We start from the raw sequence: 13,420 nt of genomic DNA on the forward strand, positions 1-13,420 counted from the left end.
ACTTATTTACCTCTTATGTTCCTGTTGCATGGAGTTTTTGTATGTCTAAAACTCTAATCACTTGTTTTGTTGTGTTTTCCCATACAACAGGATGATCTCTTGTTGAATGTCCTTTTTTTTTTTTTTATTCATGATTAAGCTCAGATTTGCAAGGTATGTCATTTTGGATTGCATATTGAGTTACCATGTTTTTTGTTTTTTTCTACATATCCTATTCCATTTCCTTCTGTGATTTCTTGAAACTAAAGAATAATCTTGTTTCTCATCTTCCTTTTTCTTCATATTTGACAGTCTTTCTCTTGCACACATGTAATATTTGACATTGTGCTTGGGACATTTAATCATTATATATCTGAGAGTTTTAATTGTGAGACTTTTTTTCTGGCAGTAATCCATGAATTCTCTCAATAGATTTGCTATTTATTTGCACACGTTCTGGACTATTCTCTTGTATTATTTCTTTCATTGTGGTATATAGGTTTTTCATTTGTCATATTCTTCTGTGATCCTTTTGATTCCTGAGTTACTTTGCTTTTCTCCTATCTTCAAATGGTTTGTATAGAATTCATGTGGTTTTTTTTTTAATGCTATTGCCCTTCACTCCTTTTCAGCCAAATTTTCCTCCATTTTAGTATTTTTTCTTCTAAATCTATTTATCTTTTTCAACTCTTTACAAAGATTTTTTATGATGAATTTAGTTTTTCCTTAAAAAAATCTGTTGTGTTTTTTTTAAAGTTCTGTATTGAGAGATTCAATTTCTGACCTATATTCATTCTTAATCCCTTACTTGATGGATTTTATTTCTCTTTTGAACTCGTCTAGAGTTTCCTGGTGTTCTATGTTTTGTGGGGCATCTATATCTAGACAGCTATATGGTACAAGGGCTAGAGTATGAGACCTGGTATCAGGAAGGCCTGAATTCAAATCTGACCTCAAATACTTACTAGCTATGTGATCCTAGGCAAGTCGATTAACCTTTGTCTTCCTCAATTTCCTCATCTGTAAAATGGGATACTGGAAAGGGAAATGGCAAAGCACTCCAGTATCTTTGCCAAGAAAACCCCCAATAGGGTCACAGAGAGTCGGCTGTGACCTAAATGACACTGACTAACAACAACAAAATGGGGATAATGACAGTACCTATCTTCCAGGGTTGTTGTGAGGTTATCCTGAGACAATACATAAAATACTTTGAAAACTTTAGAGCAATCTATAAATGCTATTATTATTATTACTACTGCTAGATTCTTTCATCAAGTTTAGTTTCATCAAGTTTGGTTTAGTTTCCTCATTGTAATATTTGTTAAAAAGTTTTATATTCTGCCAGGCTATTCATTTTTCCCCCTCTGGTTTCAGGATTATTTCTGTTGAGAAAATATGTGCATATGAGAGGTATTTGTTAAAGCTTTTTGTCTTGATATTCTTTGGCATTTTACTCTCTTTTTTATTCTTTCATCACCCTGCCCAGCGAGCAGGCATCTGAAATGATGGTGAAAGGCTGCTTCAACATCAGACGACATAAAGTTTGTCATCTTGGATATCTGCCCTGAGTAACCTTTGTGGAGGGAGATAGGACTGGCATCAGCTGAGTTTCAGTCCCCTTTCCTCCAGGTTTGATGCAGCTATGCATGCTGGCACCTCTCTTTTCCTTCCCTCTTTCACGTGGCTGAGCAGAGTCAGTATCAGCTGCTTCTTACAGAGTTGGGAAAGAGCTAAGATGTTCAGGTAGTGTCATTGAAGCTGTAGAGAGGTTAGGGGATAGTCCCTACTCTGGGGCCACACTCCAGTCAAAAGGCAGAAGTTTAAGCCTGCTTTAATTTCTCCTCTTCTATCTTTTCCTTCATGTGGCTGGATAGAATCTACATCTGCCATTTCTTGCAGGGTGTTTGGGCAGAGTCATTGAAGCAACATAGGTCTCTAGGGTCAGGCTCTACACAAGCCCCTAAGTTTGTTTGTGTTCCTACTCTGGGAGCAATTAGGCTTGTGAGGGGAAAATGCTTGGGGAATATTCTATATATTAGAGTTTACCAGTGTTAATTGATAAAGAACTTTATCTGGTCTAGAATTTTGTCCTCTTCTTCTGTGGATTTAATTGTAGTTACACTAAATCTCATGCATAACTCCTTTTGGGTATGGAAGGGATTTTGAGAATGGTGAAAATATTTTAAATAACTAATTTGACATCTCACTGATCATGTGACCCATAAGTCTCAAGCAAACAAGTGTTTTTGTTAGGCAATTACATTATTTTTTTTTTACACCTCTAGAGTATGATTCAGTGATCTAAAAGGGTGGCATGCACACACACACACACACACACACACACACACACACACACAGGGACTTGGATCCCATAGAAAATCCCATTGACCATATTTCTGTCTACTTATATTTAAGCTTACACTCCTAGAAAACTACACATCCTCTTTTCTTTAAATAAAAACTTTGTATTATGCTTCCAACTATATCAATAATTTTTCAAAACTTATTTTTTCCCTTGAGTCCTGCCTCTAAGAATATTTTTTAATGGTAAGGTTGGATGAATAATCAAGGAAGGCCTAAGAAAGACTATGACCCACTGTAAACACATACTTCAAACAGATGCCATAACCATTGGCTGTTGGGAAACCAGCTGACAGAGATAAACCTGTAGTACTGGATTTAGAGAAGGGGTGGCTCATATGAATCAAAGGTCCCTGTGAGGCAAAGAGGACAGATTGTAAAAAGCAACAGACCTCAAAGAATAGTTAAGAGTCATTAACTACTGGCCATTTTAGATCTTTCCATCCATCTAACAATGTCAATAGGTCTTGCCTTCAACTCTCAAGGACAACTCTGAGCCAAACTGTACTTAATATTGACAAGAATCTACAAGAAGATAAAAACATGTCATTCAAAATGGATTAGGCAGGTTCAGTCAGATAACTACTCCTTTATGCCAACATAAATTAGTCCCAATTATTTGTTGAGCATCAATGCTATGTTCTGTATGGCACATGTAGAGACACAGGCCTTGCTATCTACATTTCCAATTTCAGTTATACAGATTGCATGATTCACAAACAAATAGACACACGCATTGGGGAAAAGATGTGCAACCCTCAGAAGGACAAGTTTCCTTGGTTTTTAAAAAAAAATCTCAATGGTGGTGGCTAGTCATTGAAAGACTTCTTTGAGGTAGCACATTTCCAGGAGAGACTTAGGGAGGGAAATGACTTGGCAAGAAGAGAAAAGACAACCTTTGGCATGGAAGGCATTATGGATAAAGTAAAAAGAAGAGGTTTAAGTGACTAACTTCAGGAAAAGGAACAAATTACTGGAAAGTAGAATAAACTTTCAGTAAGAAAAAGAGGGGTAACCCAAAGATTGAATTATATGTGGCTAAGAATGCTTCTCAAACTCTTATCCACCAAAAAGAAAGAGAAAAAGAAATAACACTTGGCTCTAACACACACTGAACACAGAAAACTTTCAGAGGTATTTGTTAATGAGCATAAAAATAAAAAGATAGCAAAAATATCTAGAATTAAATGTAAAAGAACAACTTTCTGACATAAATTATTTTACCTAGATTCATATGCACCATAGATTGAATCATCTCTTTATATACAACTATATACAAGAAAATTCTGATATAACATAACATGAAATATCAGTGTTATCTCTGTTCCCCAACACTAGCTTCATAAAAGGGTTTTTTTTCACTACATTCAGTTTATTTATCTAGAAAAAGAATATTCAACTGGGGGTTTTGCTTGTATTAATAATAACAATAACCATCATCTCACACTGATACAGTGCTTTAAGATTTGAAAAGCACTGAGAAGTCAATAATAGTAAAGAAAAATGTACCAGAAAACTTGACTTGGGTTTACTGTATTCCCACTGTAATCAGCCATCATAAGCAGATAGGAAAACATGTTTCTTTAAAAAATAGCAAAACAAAACAAAATGCATATTTACCATAAATGCATATTTGGACAAGGAAGTGTCTGTTCACTTACTAGTGGTAAGCACCAAGCACCATAGGGACAGAGAACAACAATCTTCATCACTGGACTTTTCATCTCACCCTAAAATGATGTGCTGCGGCAGTTGTGAATTGGCAAAGCCTGGGGACAAGTAAACATCTGGTTCAAGCCACTAAACTAAGCCTAACTTTCTATTCTTAGCTTCATCTTACTGCAACTAAGAAATTAAGATATATGCACAAGAAGATGGTCAGTGAGTTCAGCTATGAAGTTATTCTGACAGCATGACAAAAATAAAGTTTATTTTTTTCTTCATAGAAATGAGCCTTTATCAGCAGGCATGCAAACATGGGCTATTTTTTTTTTAAAGGGAAAAAATGGGTAAAGTTCAAAATGTGTGGTTAGACATGGTGGCCATATTTTTTTTTAAATAAAATGGGCATTGACCTTTTTTTAAAACCTGTCCTGGGACAGGCACACCTAAGTAAATTCAGACTGAGACAAGGAGGCACAAGTCCAGGTATTTGGGGTCTAAGACACACAAAACTACACACCTCCAATGTAACCATATAGGAAAGAAAAAATGGGAAAGTTAAATAGACTTCAAGTTACCAATTCCTGAGCCATGAAGTATTAATTGCTCAAGACATGATGGGTTGGGTTGGGGCGAAGAGGTCCTCAGAACAACCAGTGATAAGATGGAAAATAGAAAAGGCACAAAGGCCTTGTTGTAGGAGGTAATAGGTGCTTTGAAAATGTTTGCTGAAAGAATGAGCCAGTTTTATAACCAATGGCATGCACTAGTGAAATGTCTAAGTGAGGCTAAGGATAGAGAACCAACCATCTGATCCACATGGGAATCTCCTTGGAATATCATTCCACTATAACAAAATATAAAGAATATGCAAAGAATTATAGGAAGTGAAGAAGCAGGATAAAGAAGACAGAATCAGAACTATCAACATATACAAGAACATTTGTCAGTGGTTTCATGATTTGTGGATGTAGGTATTCCCTTCATCAGTACAACCCATATCCCATCCAAGCTTCTCATCCTCCGTGATTCTTTCCCATATTCTCTCATTAATTCTCCAAAAAACATCTACTTAATGAACTGAGGCCACCTTCTAGAACTTCTTATATCTCTTGGGCACCGTAGCAGTACTTCAACTGTTAATCTATTACTAGGTGCTTTTGCTACATGATCGGCCTGTCTCCTTTTTCGATTATACATTTTCATGAATGATTTACTTTATCTCACTTCTTGTATTTGTTGGAAGTAAGCAACAACCAATTTTCACCCAGACTGTATCTATCATTTGAGTCTTTCATAACTTTTATCCTTCAGCAGTTAGAGGATTCCACAAGTCAAAACCATCTAGCATCACTTGGTGAACATTTGTTATAAAAAGGAGCATATATGTGCATGTGTGTGCACACATGTGCAGGAGAGTAGCTTGGGATCATTAAAAGGACTACACAATTTTCCAAATACAATCAATTCCCCTCTCTTCCTCTTATTAAATTTTGGGCTCAATTCACTGGCCATCTGCAGCGCCTATCCTCTCTCTCTCTCTCTCTCTCTCTCTCCATATACACACACACACACACACACATATATATATATATATATATATATACACACATACATACATATATACATACACACACAAATCAGCTCAGTAGACTAGTCCTCCAATATCACGACAAACACAATGACTATGGATATATTTTAAAATTCAGTAAAGCTGATAGGTACACTAATTTTAAAAAGTGATTGGGAGGGGACATAAAAGAAAAAAAAAAGCAATAAAATTTTGTTAAAATTTACATATATTGAGTCTTAGTCTCTTACTCCCATACATTTTTCCACTGTCCTTTTTCCCTTTCCCTTGCTTATGCCTTAGGTCTGATAGCACCAAGAAATACCCACAAGCATTAACTGAACCCACTGGTGGCACTTGGTCTTTGGTACATGAAATAAGCATTGCCTAACTATAAGATACAAATAAGTGGCAAGAGACTTGATAGCTCAGAAAATCTGACTGCTGAGAAATTATCACAAATGCTCACTAGCCCAGGTATTTTAAAGACAGTTCTTCAGAAAATTAATTTTTTTTTTTTGCTGATGTGTCCCTTCACTGACACAGGTTACAACCCTTTAACCTCTTATCAAATGGTCTTTAGGAGTTGCTGTGTCCAAAAATAATTCCCTACCTGATAGCCAGTCCCTTAGTGTTCAGACTCTGAATTTAGACTTTTTATAGCTTGAGGACCAGACCAGCTATCATTAGGCTAATTACTAACTGAAGGTTGGTAGAACCTGGCAGATCATGGACTCTGCTGACAGACTCCAAGAATCCAGAATCACTTCTGTGCCATAATGCATTGATCCAAGTAGGACTTTAGTGGAGTTATTATTATGTATGTAGCAACACTAACGAAATCAGCATACTTGCCCTATTCACACTATGTGATTGATATAGAAGAATGGACCCAAGATCAACAAACTATTTGTCTGAAGAATCATAAAGGGCCTCCATTGTTTTTTCCACATAGATCTATCAACACAATTCTTTTACTCAAAGATTTTGTCCATATTCCTCTTCTTTCCCCCCACAACATATACATATATTGCACACACAACTATATGTTTATACACACACACACACACACACACACACACACACACACTGCCACTGGACCCAGAAGGCTCCAGAAAAGAAAGCAAGGCTGGTGACTTTGCACAGCCCTCCCTTACTTGAATCCAATTCACTTGCATGTCATGGCATCACCTCCCTGATGTCATGGTCCTCTTTGAAAGCGAAGGACAAACAACAACAATATATATAGAACAAGAAGGAGGTATTGAAAAATAGACAAGATGAGAATCCGACCCATGAATAGTCAATAAAGAACCCCTGGTCCTTTGAATATCCTAACTCCTCTGGAATATTGTAGAAAATTTTTGTTGTGTGAAATAAAGGATGGGGAAACCAAGTTCTCCTTTTTTTCACTGACAAAATATGTACTGGTGTGAAGATATAGTCTTATTGATTATTTAGTCTTGGGTCTTCAGGCATATCATTCAGTCGCAATGGTTAGTGCCCACAGAAGAGACTGATTTACACAATATTTGAGTAGCAAGAGGCAGATCAGCTTAGGATTCCAGTAATGAACAATTCTGGCCCATGGCAGAAATTCAGGTGGCACTGAAGTGTGTAAGAAACTGAAATTGATTGCTGCTTTCTGGACAAATTCAAAGAACAGTTTTATGTGAAGAAAGGTAAATCAAACCACGTCTGTGTCTCAGGTTGTATTGTACTGCAGAGCTCAGCTTGCTTATGTCTGCAGTGACTGAGGAACAATGAGAAAGTGTTTCTTCTTTGCAGTGCCATCATTACTACACTAAGGGTATTGATGGCCCTGTTACCATGGTTACACGTGTCTGCCAATTTCATCCTATGAAGTGTGCACTGCTAGACAGCTGAAGGGGCTATTCACCACCATTATTTAGTGAAACTGGACTAAGGACCTTGTAAATACAGCTAGGTCTTCTAAATACCCAAGCAGAAGACTAACAGTGATATCAAAGAGTGACTAATTGTTTTACTAAGAATATAACAGAATCAGTTACCACAACAAGCACCTTTGAAGAACAGTGGCTCTGGATTCATTGGACCTGGGTTCAAATCCTGCTTCTTATACTTACTACCAGTTTGACTTTGGACTTAACTTCTCTGGGCTTCAGATCCTTCATCTACAAAATGAGGGGACTGGACTAAAAGACCTCTGAGATTCCTTCCATTTCTAGGTCCAAGAACCATGAAAGTATGGCTAGCCAGAGGGTAGCATTGCATAACTTTTGGTATGTCTTTATAAATAACCCAGGGGAAAAAAATTCAGAATACTATGACCATTGTTAGAGCATGGGGAAATAAGAGTTAAAGGATCTTAGATCCCAGATTTGGGGACATCCTTGTTACTTACGTTAGATCAACTGTCTTTGCTGACTGCCAACTAAAGTACTTTGGAAAGAAAAAGGCAGCATCATCAGCTAGTGCTAAGACTGAAGGATAACATATATAAAACTCACCCCTAACAATCATCTCTTGCCCACAAGTCAAGACAAAACACTGGGGCTTCCCTTAACCAGACATTTCTCATGTGGCCCTTTGATGATATCTGAGATATTGATTGTGAGATCAGCTGGCCCAACTTACCCATTTTACAGATGAGATAACTGAAGCCAAGAAAGATTAAATGACTTTCTCAAAGACACACACAGACAGTAAATAGTCATGCCCCAATCCAGTGAGCTTTACATTGCACCATATGGGCTCCTTTTTCTTTTTCAAGGCTGCCCTTGATGTTAATTTTAACCTAATTTCACCCACATAAAATACCAAGGAAGGAGGCACACAATGTAATTTGTCCTAGGCTCCGAACTCTTCGAAAGATGGATGGATGGCTCAAAGCACACTCTCTGATACAACGGTATATTATTTGAAATCCCAGATTAAAAAAAAATGGCATAGTGTACCAGTACTGTGTTGCAAACCTCCTCATCTACCCTGTTCCTATTGGCATTCTTGTTGCAACTTTTTAATAACTGTTTCATATCCCTTCAGTTCAGTTCAGGTTGTAGCTTTACTTTTTTAATCATAAAAAAGAGAAGTCTTTAGCAACATCATTCTTCTCTCTCACTGACAGGAATTGCTTGAGGACCACCTGAAATTCAATGCCAGGTGTGCAATGATCAGCAGCTATTATAAGTAAAAATCATTTAAGACAGTTTTAAAATCATCTATGGCAGGAAGATGTTTTAGAGATTTGGCAGTGAGCCTGCTTCCCCACCGCACCCAAACCCCTACCCCCAGCTCAGAACCAATAATATCCCAGGCTACAGCAAGAATTTAGGGAAAACCATAATGCTTAAGGCCATCCCTAACGAGAAACATAATTTGAATAAGCTAAAGACACAGAACTGTTTTGAATTTGATTGCAAAGATCAACCTAATTTTTAGGTTACCCATTTATAAAGTCTTCCTTTCCCACCCATCAGCATTCCAAGTGACAGGCCAAAACACAGTAGGTATAGCACCTCTTTAAAGGTCAGTCAACACACTGTAAAGGAAAGAACGCTGTAACTAGAAGTCAGGATACCTAGATTCTGCCACTAATTAACAGCGTGACCTTACTAGTCAGAAGAGACTAGATAATTTAAAATATCTTTGCACCATGTTAATTTAATAAGGATACCAGTTACTTTAAAAGAAAAATAATTAAGCATTAATTTAGAGCACAACAAAGATCTATGAGGAACCAGGACTAGAGTAGGAATAGAGTTTAAATTTGAATGGCCTATTAAGTTGGAGGTTTTTTTTAAAGTTGCTTTGAAAAGAGAGTATTTAGACTAGTGACTAAAGCATAAGGAAGAAACATGAATTTCTATGTGAAACTGAACAAGTCCCTTCCTCTGTTCATTGATTGGCTCACTTGAAAAAGGGAGTTAATACCTTCATCCAATACCCACAAATACTCCCAGCTGAAAACTACAAATTAGATTTTCTTTTTTATGAGTTGTTAAGCAGGTGCTTGAATGCTTCTGGCCTTTTTCCATAGGAGCAGTGCATTTAAAAGAAAAAGTAAAGAAAGATTGGTTTGGGAACAGAAGTGGGGAAAAGTAGTAGAAAACAAAGGACTATTTTTGTTACTTATTAGTTAAGGTCTCATAAGCTTCAAAAATCTCCTTTCAATAATCATTAAAGAGTCAAGTCAAGAAGCATTTAAGTGCCCTACTATGAGCCAGGCTCTGTGCTAAATGTTAAGGCATTCAAGGCATAAAGATTAGAGGGCCAGTTTGGGAGTCAGGAAAACCTGGGATGATTCCTGCCTCTGACACATACTAGCTAGGTGACAATGGGCAAATCACTTAACCTCTCAGTGTCCCAGGCAAGTCTCTAAGACCTTTAAGATGAGAACAGTTCCCAAACTATATAAACTAGAGGGAGTTTCCATGCCAGAAGGTAGTGCTTAAAGATGCAATCATAGGTCCCTGGATCCAACCCCTCAAAATATGAGTTCATTCAAACACTAAGTTCTTATACAATGTATCTCTATTTACTTAAAAAATGACCTGCAAACTGAAGTCACATGACACTGGTCATTTTAATAGATTTAATTCGGTTATATTGATGCCATGTGGTACAGCAATTGCTTACTGTGACTTTGGAAAACTCACAAACTCCTTGGGTGGTAAGGGTCATGGTATCTCCTCCACCTTCCTTCCTTCCTTCCTTCCTTCTCCACCCACAAAATAAGGATGGAATAGACTATGTGAACTGTCTGGAGATCTTCCAAATTAGTTAGAGTCAGAAGAATTATACTGCCATCACTGGCTCATTTGTAGATATTGTAGAAAGGATATTGCACATTGGATAACAGATATTGTAGTTCAAAGCACTGCTTTGGTCTGGTCCAGGCACTTACACCTTAACTTATTGTCTAGTTTGTATGTTTAATTATACAAGCCAACAATTCAGTCTCTTTGTAATTTATAGCACATTTCAAGAGATACCTTTGCTAGTAAGACAAATTGCAGTGCCACCTGGACAGAAAGGCAGTGAACTGTGAACACAGAGAGCTGGCAGACTCTAAGCAAACACAAAAAGCAATAAACCCCGGATAAAACCCCGAGGAACACCTTTTCATATCTGGAGAATTAGAGAATAAAGATTTAGGAACTACTGATAGAAACAAAGTCAGTTATATGATGAAAGTAAAATGTTAAATCACAGCAATGCTTAAAGGGACTTGAACCAGAAAAAAAAAATCACCCAGTTAATTATATTCTTTCAGATAAACTATGACCAGTCATTGAGAATGTTTGATAAAACCACAAATACAGTTCAAATGATTGAGATTACTTTTACAGAAGACCACACATTGCACATTAACAGTATCAATATAAGACTTACGATGCAAAGAAAATTCCATTTAGATTAGGCAGCACCACACTTTGCTGGGTTCTGTCATGGATAATGATAAAACTAAATTTAACACTGTATGGTGCTGGAGTTTGAATTACAAGAAGAGCTTATCTGTATCTCGATTTGATCCTTTATGTCTGTAGTTTGCATATACTTGTTAACCACATCTTGGAGTGTAATTCCCAGATGAGACTATACATTTCAGCCTACTAATCGCTGTCTCGGTGAACTATAAATCTCATTCTTCCTCCCCGCCCCATTCATACTTCTGACAACCCTTTACACTGTTGGCTAGCTTCAGAGTAATGAGAGAGCGAGTCAATCTCTTCGGTTTTACCTGCAAATAATCCGGGGAGTAATTTGGTTCGGCCATGGCTCGTTTACTTACAAAGTCACTTTCCTCCCTTAAGAATATGCTTTGGCACATTGACTTAAAGAAAGCTTACACATCCCATCTGGAGCACCACTGGGCTTTCCATACTACTCCGGTTAAGATACTCATTTCAATCAGCATTGACAAGAGGCAGAGACAGTAGCTCATTTCTCAGCGGTACCTTGCTTCTCTATGTGTTGTTTCCATTACAAAGTACAGAAGACAAAATTCCTGGTCTAGAATGTCTATGATTTGGACTAAGGATCTCACTAGTTTAGGATCGATCTATTAGGTCTCCTGTGCATTTGTTTACTCAGTGGCCTTACAAGCCTCATCCCCTACTCATCCCTTAAGTATTCACCTGTATTTCTGGGCTCGGTCAAAATCGTCCCGCTTTATGCACAGGTTGAGGGGATACAGACTCGTGTGATTCTGCCTAAATTAAATACTGCCATTGTCAGTATAATGCGAGATTCCTAATTTCCGAGTCCGCCTCTGCCTACACATCTCGGTAAGCACACCCAGAACTGAGAAATTCTACTAGGGTCAGCCTGGAGGGAGAAAAAAAAGAGGGGGGGAGGGCGCTGGCCTGAGTGGTAGGACAGAAGGCTAAGAACGTGGAATTTTATATTCAGCGACTGGAACCTCAGCCACAGAAGACATTGGGTGTGGGGAGAGTCGTAGGAGGGAAGAGTACGATAGTTTGCCGAGATGGGGGCGGGGGAGGGGGAAGAGTGAGTCCCTCTTCCGCCAAAGGGAAAAGCAGCGGACAGGTGGGTTGGGTCTTTTTTACCCAGTTTCTGGTTCAAACATCCGGGAAGCCTCCCCTACCCGCTTTCGAAACCAAGTGCCCAAGCCCAGGCTTCCAGCATGAAATCCGAAGGCTTCCTGGTACTTTTCTATCCTTCGAAAACTACTTTTCTTTCATCTTGTCCAAACTGTGTGCATCTGTGTATAGACTCACAACTTAAGTTATCGATACTTACTAAAGTCTTCATCTATCGTCACGCTCAACCTTGTCTGCTGGGTGGGCACCAGTTCACAATTTCACAACACACACGCACACCCATCCCAAACAAGAAAGAGACCGCCAAGTTAAAGCCGGGCACCTCAACTTCAGTTAAGTTCTCACCCCATGAACTGGGCTTTCTTTTTACCCATCTCTTGGCAGCCGGCGTCCTGCCTCTTCCCGCAGCCTCTGCCGCTGCTGTATTTCATCTCCTTTCTCTTCCCCCCTCCCCGAGCACTCCTTGCAGTGTTGGGGACAACCTCAACCCTCCCCAGTGTAGGATCCGGTCAGGACGCACTGGTGTGCCCAGGTTGGGGCTTGTTGGGACGCAGGAACCAGCAGCCACTCCCTGACCGCGGCTTGTGGGAGAGAAGAGGAGATGAGAAGAGGTGAGGCGAGGTCAAAGAGGACGGAAGCTCCATTTCCTTCTCGGTGCCAAGGACACCGCGGGGGGACCTGCAGCGCGCGCGGGGAAAAGTTTGTCCCTCACCACTTACCTGTCCCAAGTTCAGATAGCCATGCGCCGAGGCGACTCGGTCCGCCTCTGCCGGCCCTCCAAGCACTTCCACAGCCCAGTGGTTGGTATAGACTGTGGGGGACCGCAGCGCCGCGCAAGCGGTGGGCAGCGCGAGCACCAGGAGCCAGCTCCAGCAGCGCATAGCCAGCGGCCGGGAGCCAGTCCCCCTCCTACTGCTACTGCTGCTGCTGCTGCTGCTGCCCCCGCCGCCGCGTCCCCCTCTGTCTCCTCCTCCTTCTCCTCCTCCAGCACGCAGCAGCCTAAGGGATCCGGGCAGCTGCGAGCACCGCATGGCTTTAGCCCGGCTTGCTCAAGTGCCTGTGCAGAGTGCCGGGCTGGGGGGGTGGGGTTGGGGCTTTTTAAAGCCAGCGCCGCTCCTGGGAAGCGCCGCCGTGAGGGAGGAAGAGAGGGTGGGAGGGCGCGAGGGAGGGAAGAAGGCTGAGGCGCATTCTCGCCGAGGCTCCAGGAAAGTTCCCGGGAGAAGCGCTGACTCGTGCCGCTCTCGTGTGGAACCTCACGGGCTGATCCCCCGGCCGCCCCGAAGGCCCGGTGCGCCTT

At 40.0% G+C, this 13,420-nt stretch overlaps 1 protein-coding gene across 2 annotated transcripts in view; it reads right to left on the reverse strand.

Moving 5' to 3' along the window:
* The window catches only part of PCSK6 (proprotein convertase subtilisin/kexin type 6), a 250,644-nt gene extending 237,490 nt beyond the window's left edge, over nucleotides 1–13,154 (reverse strand). Inside the window, exon 1 of one of the 2 annotated variants that reach the window (XM_027852143.1) lies at nucleotides 12,843–13,154. In XM_027852143.1, coding sequence (XP_027707944.1) covers nucleotides 12,843–13,154 — 312 coding nt within the window. The remainder of the gene's footprint in view (nucleotides 1–12,842) is intronic. The other variant, XM_027852144.1, reaches the window with a different exon arrangement.
* Nucleotides 13,155–13,420: the final 266 nt, after the last annotated feature.

The sequence above is a fragment of the Vombatus ursinus genome, unplaced genomic scaffold (assembly GCF_900497805.2).
Source record: "Vombatus ursinus unplaced genomic scaffold, bare-nosed wombat genome assembly UNPS02009205.1, whole genome shotgun sequence".
NCBI classification, from domain to species: Eukaryota; Metazoa; Chordata; class Mammalia; order Diprotodontia; family Vombatidae; genus Vombatus; species Vombatus ursinus.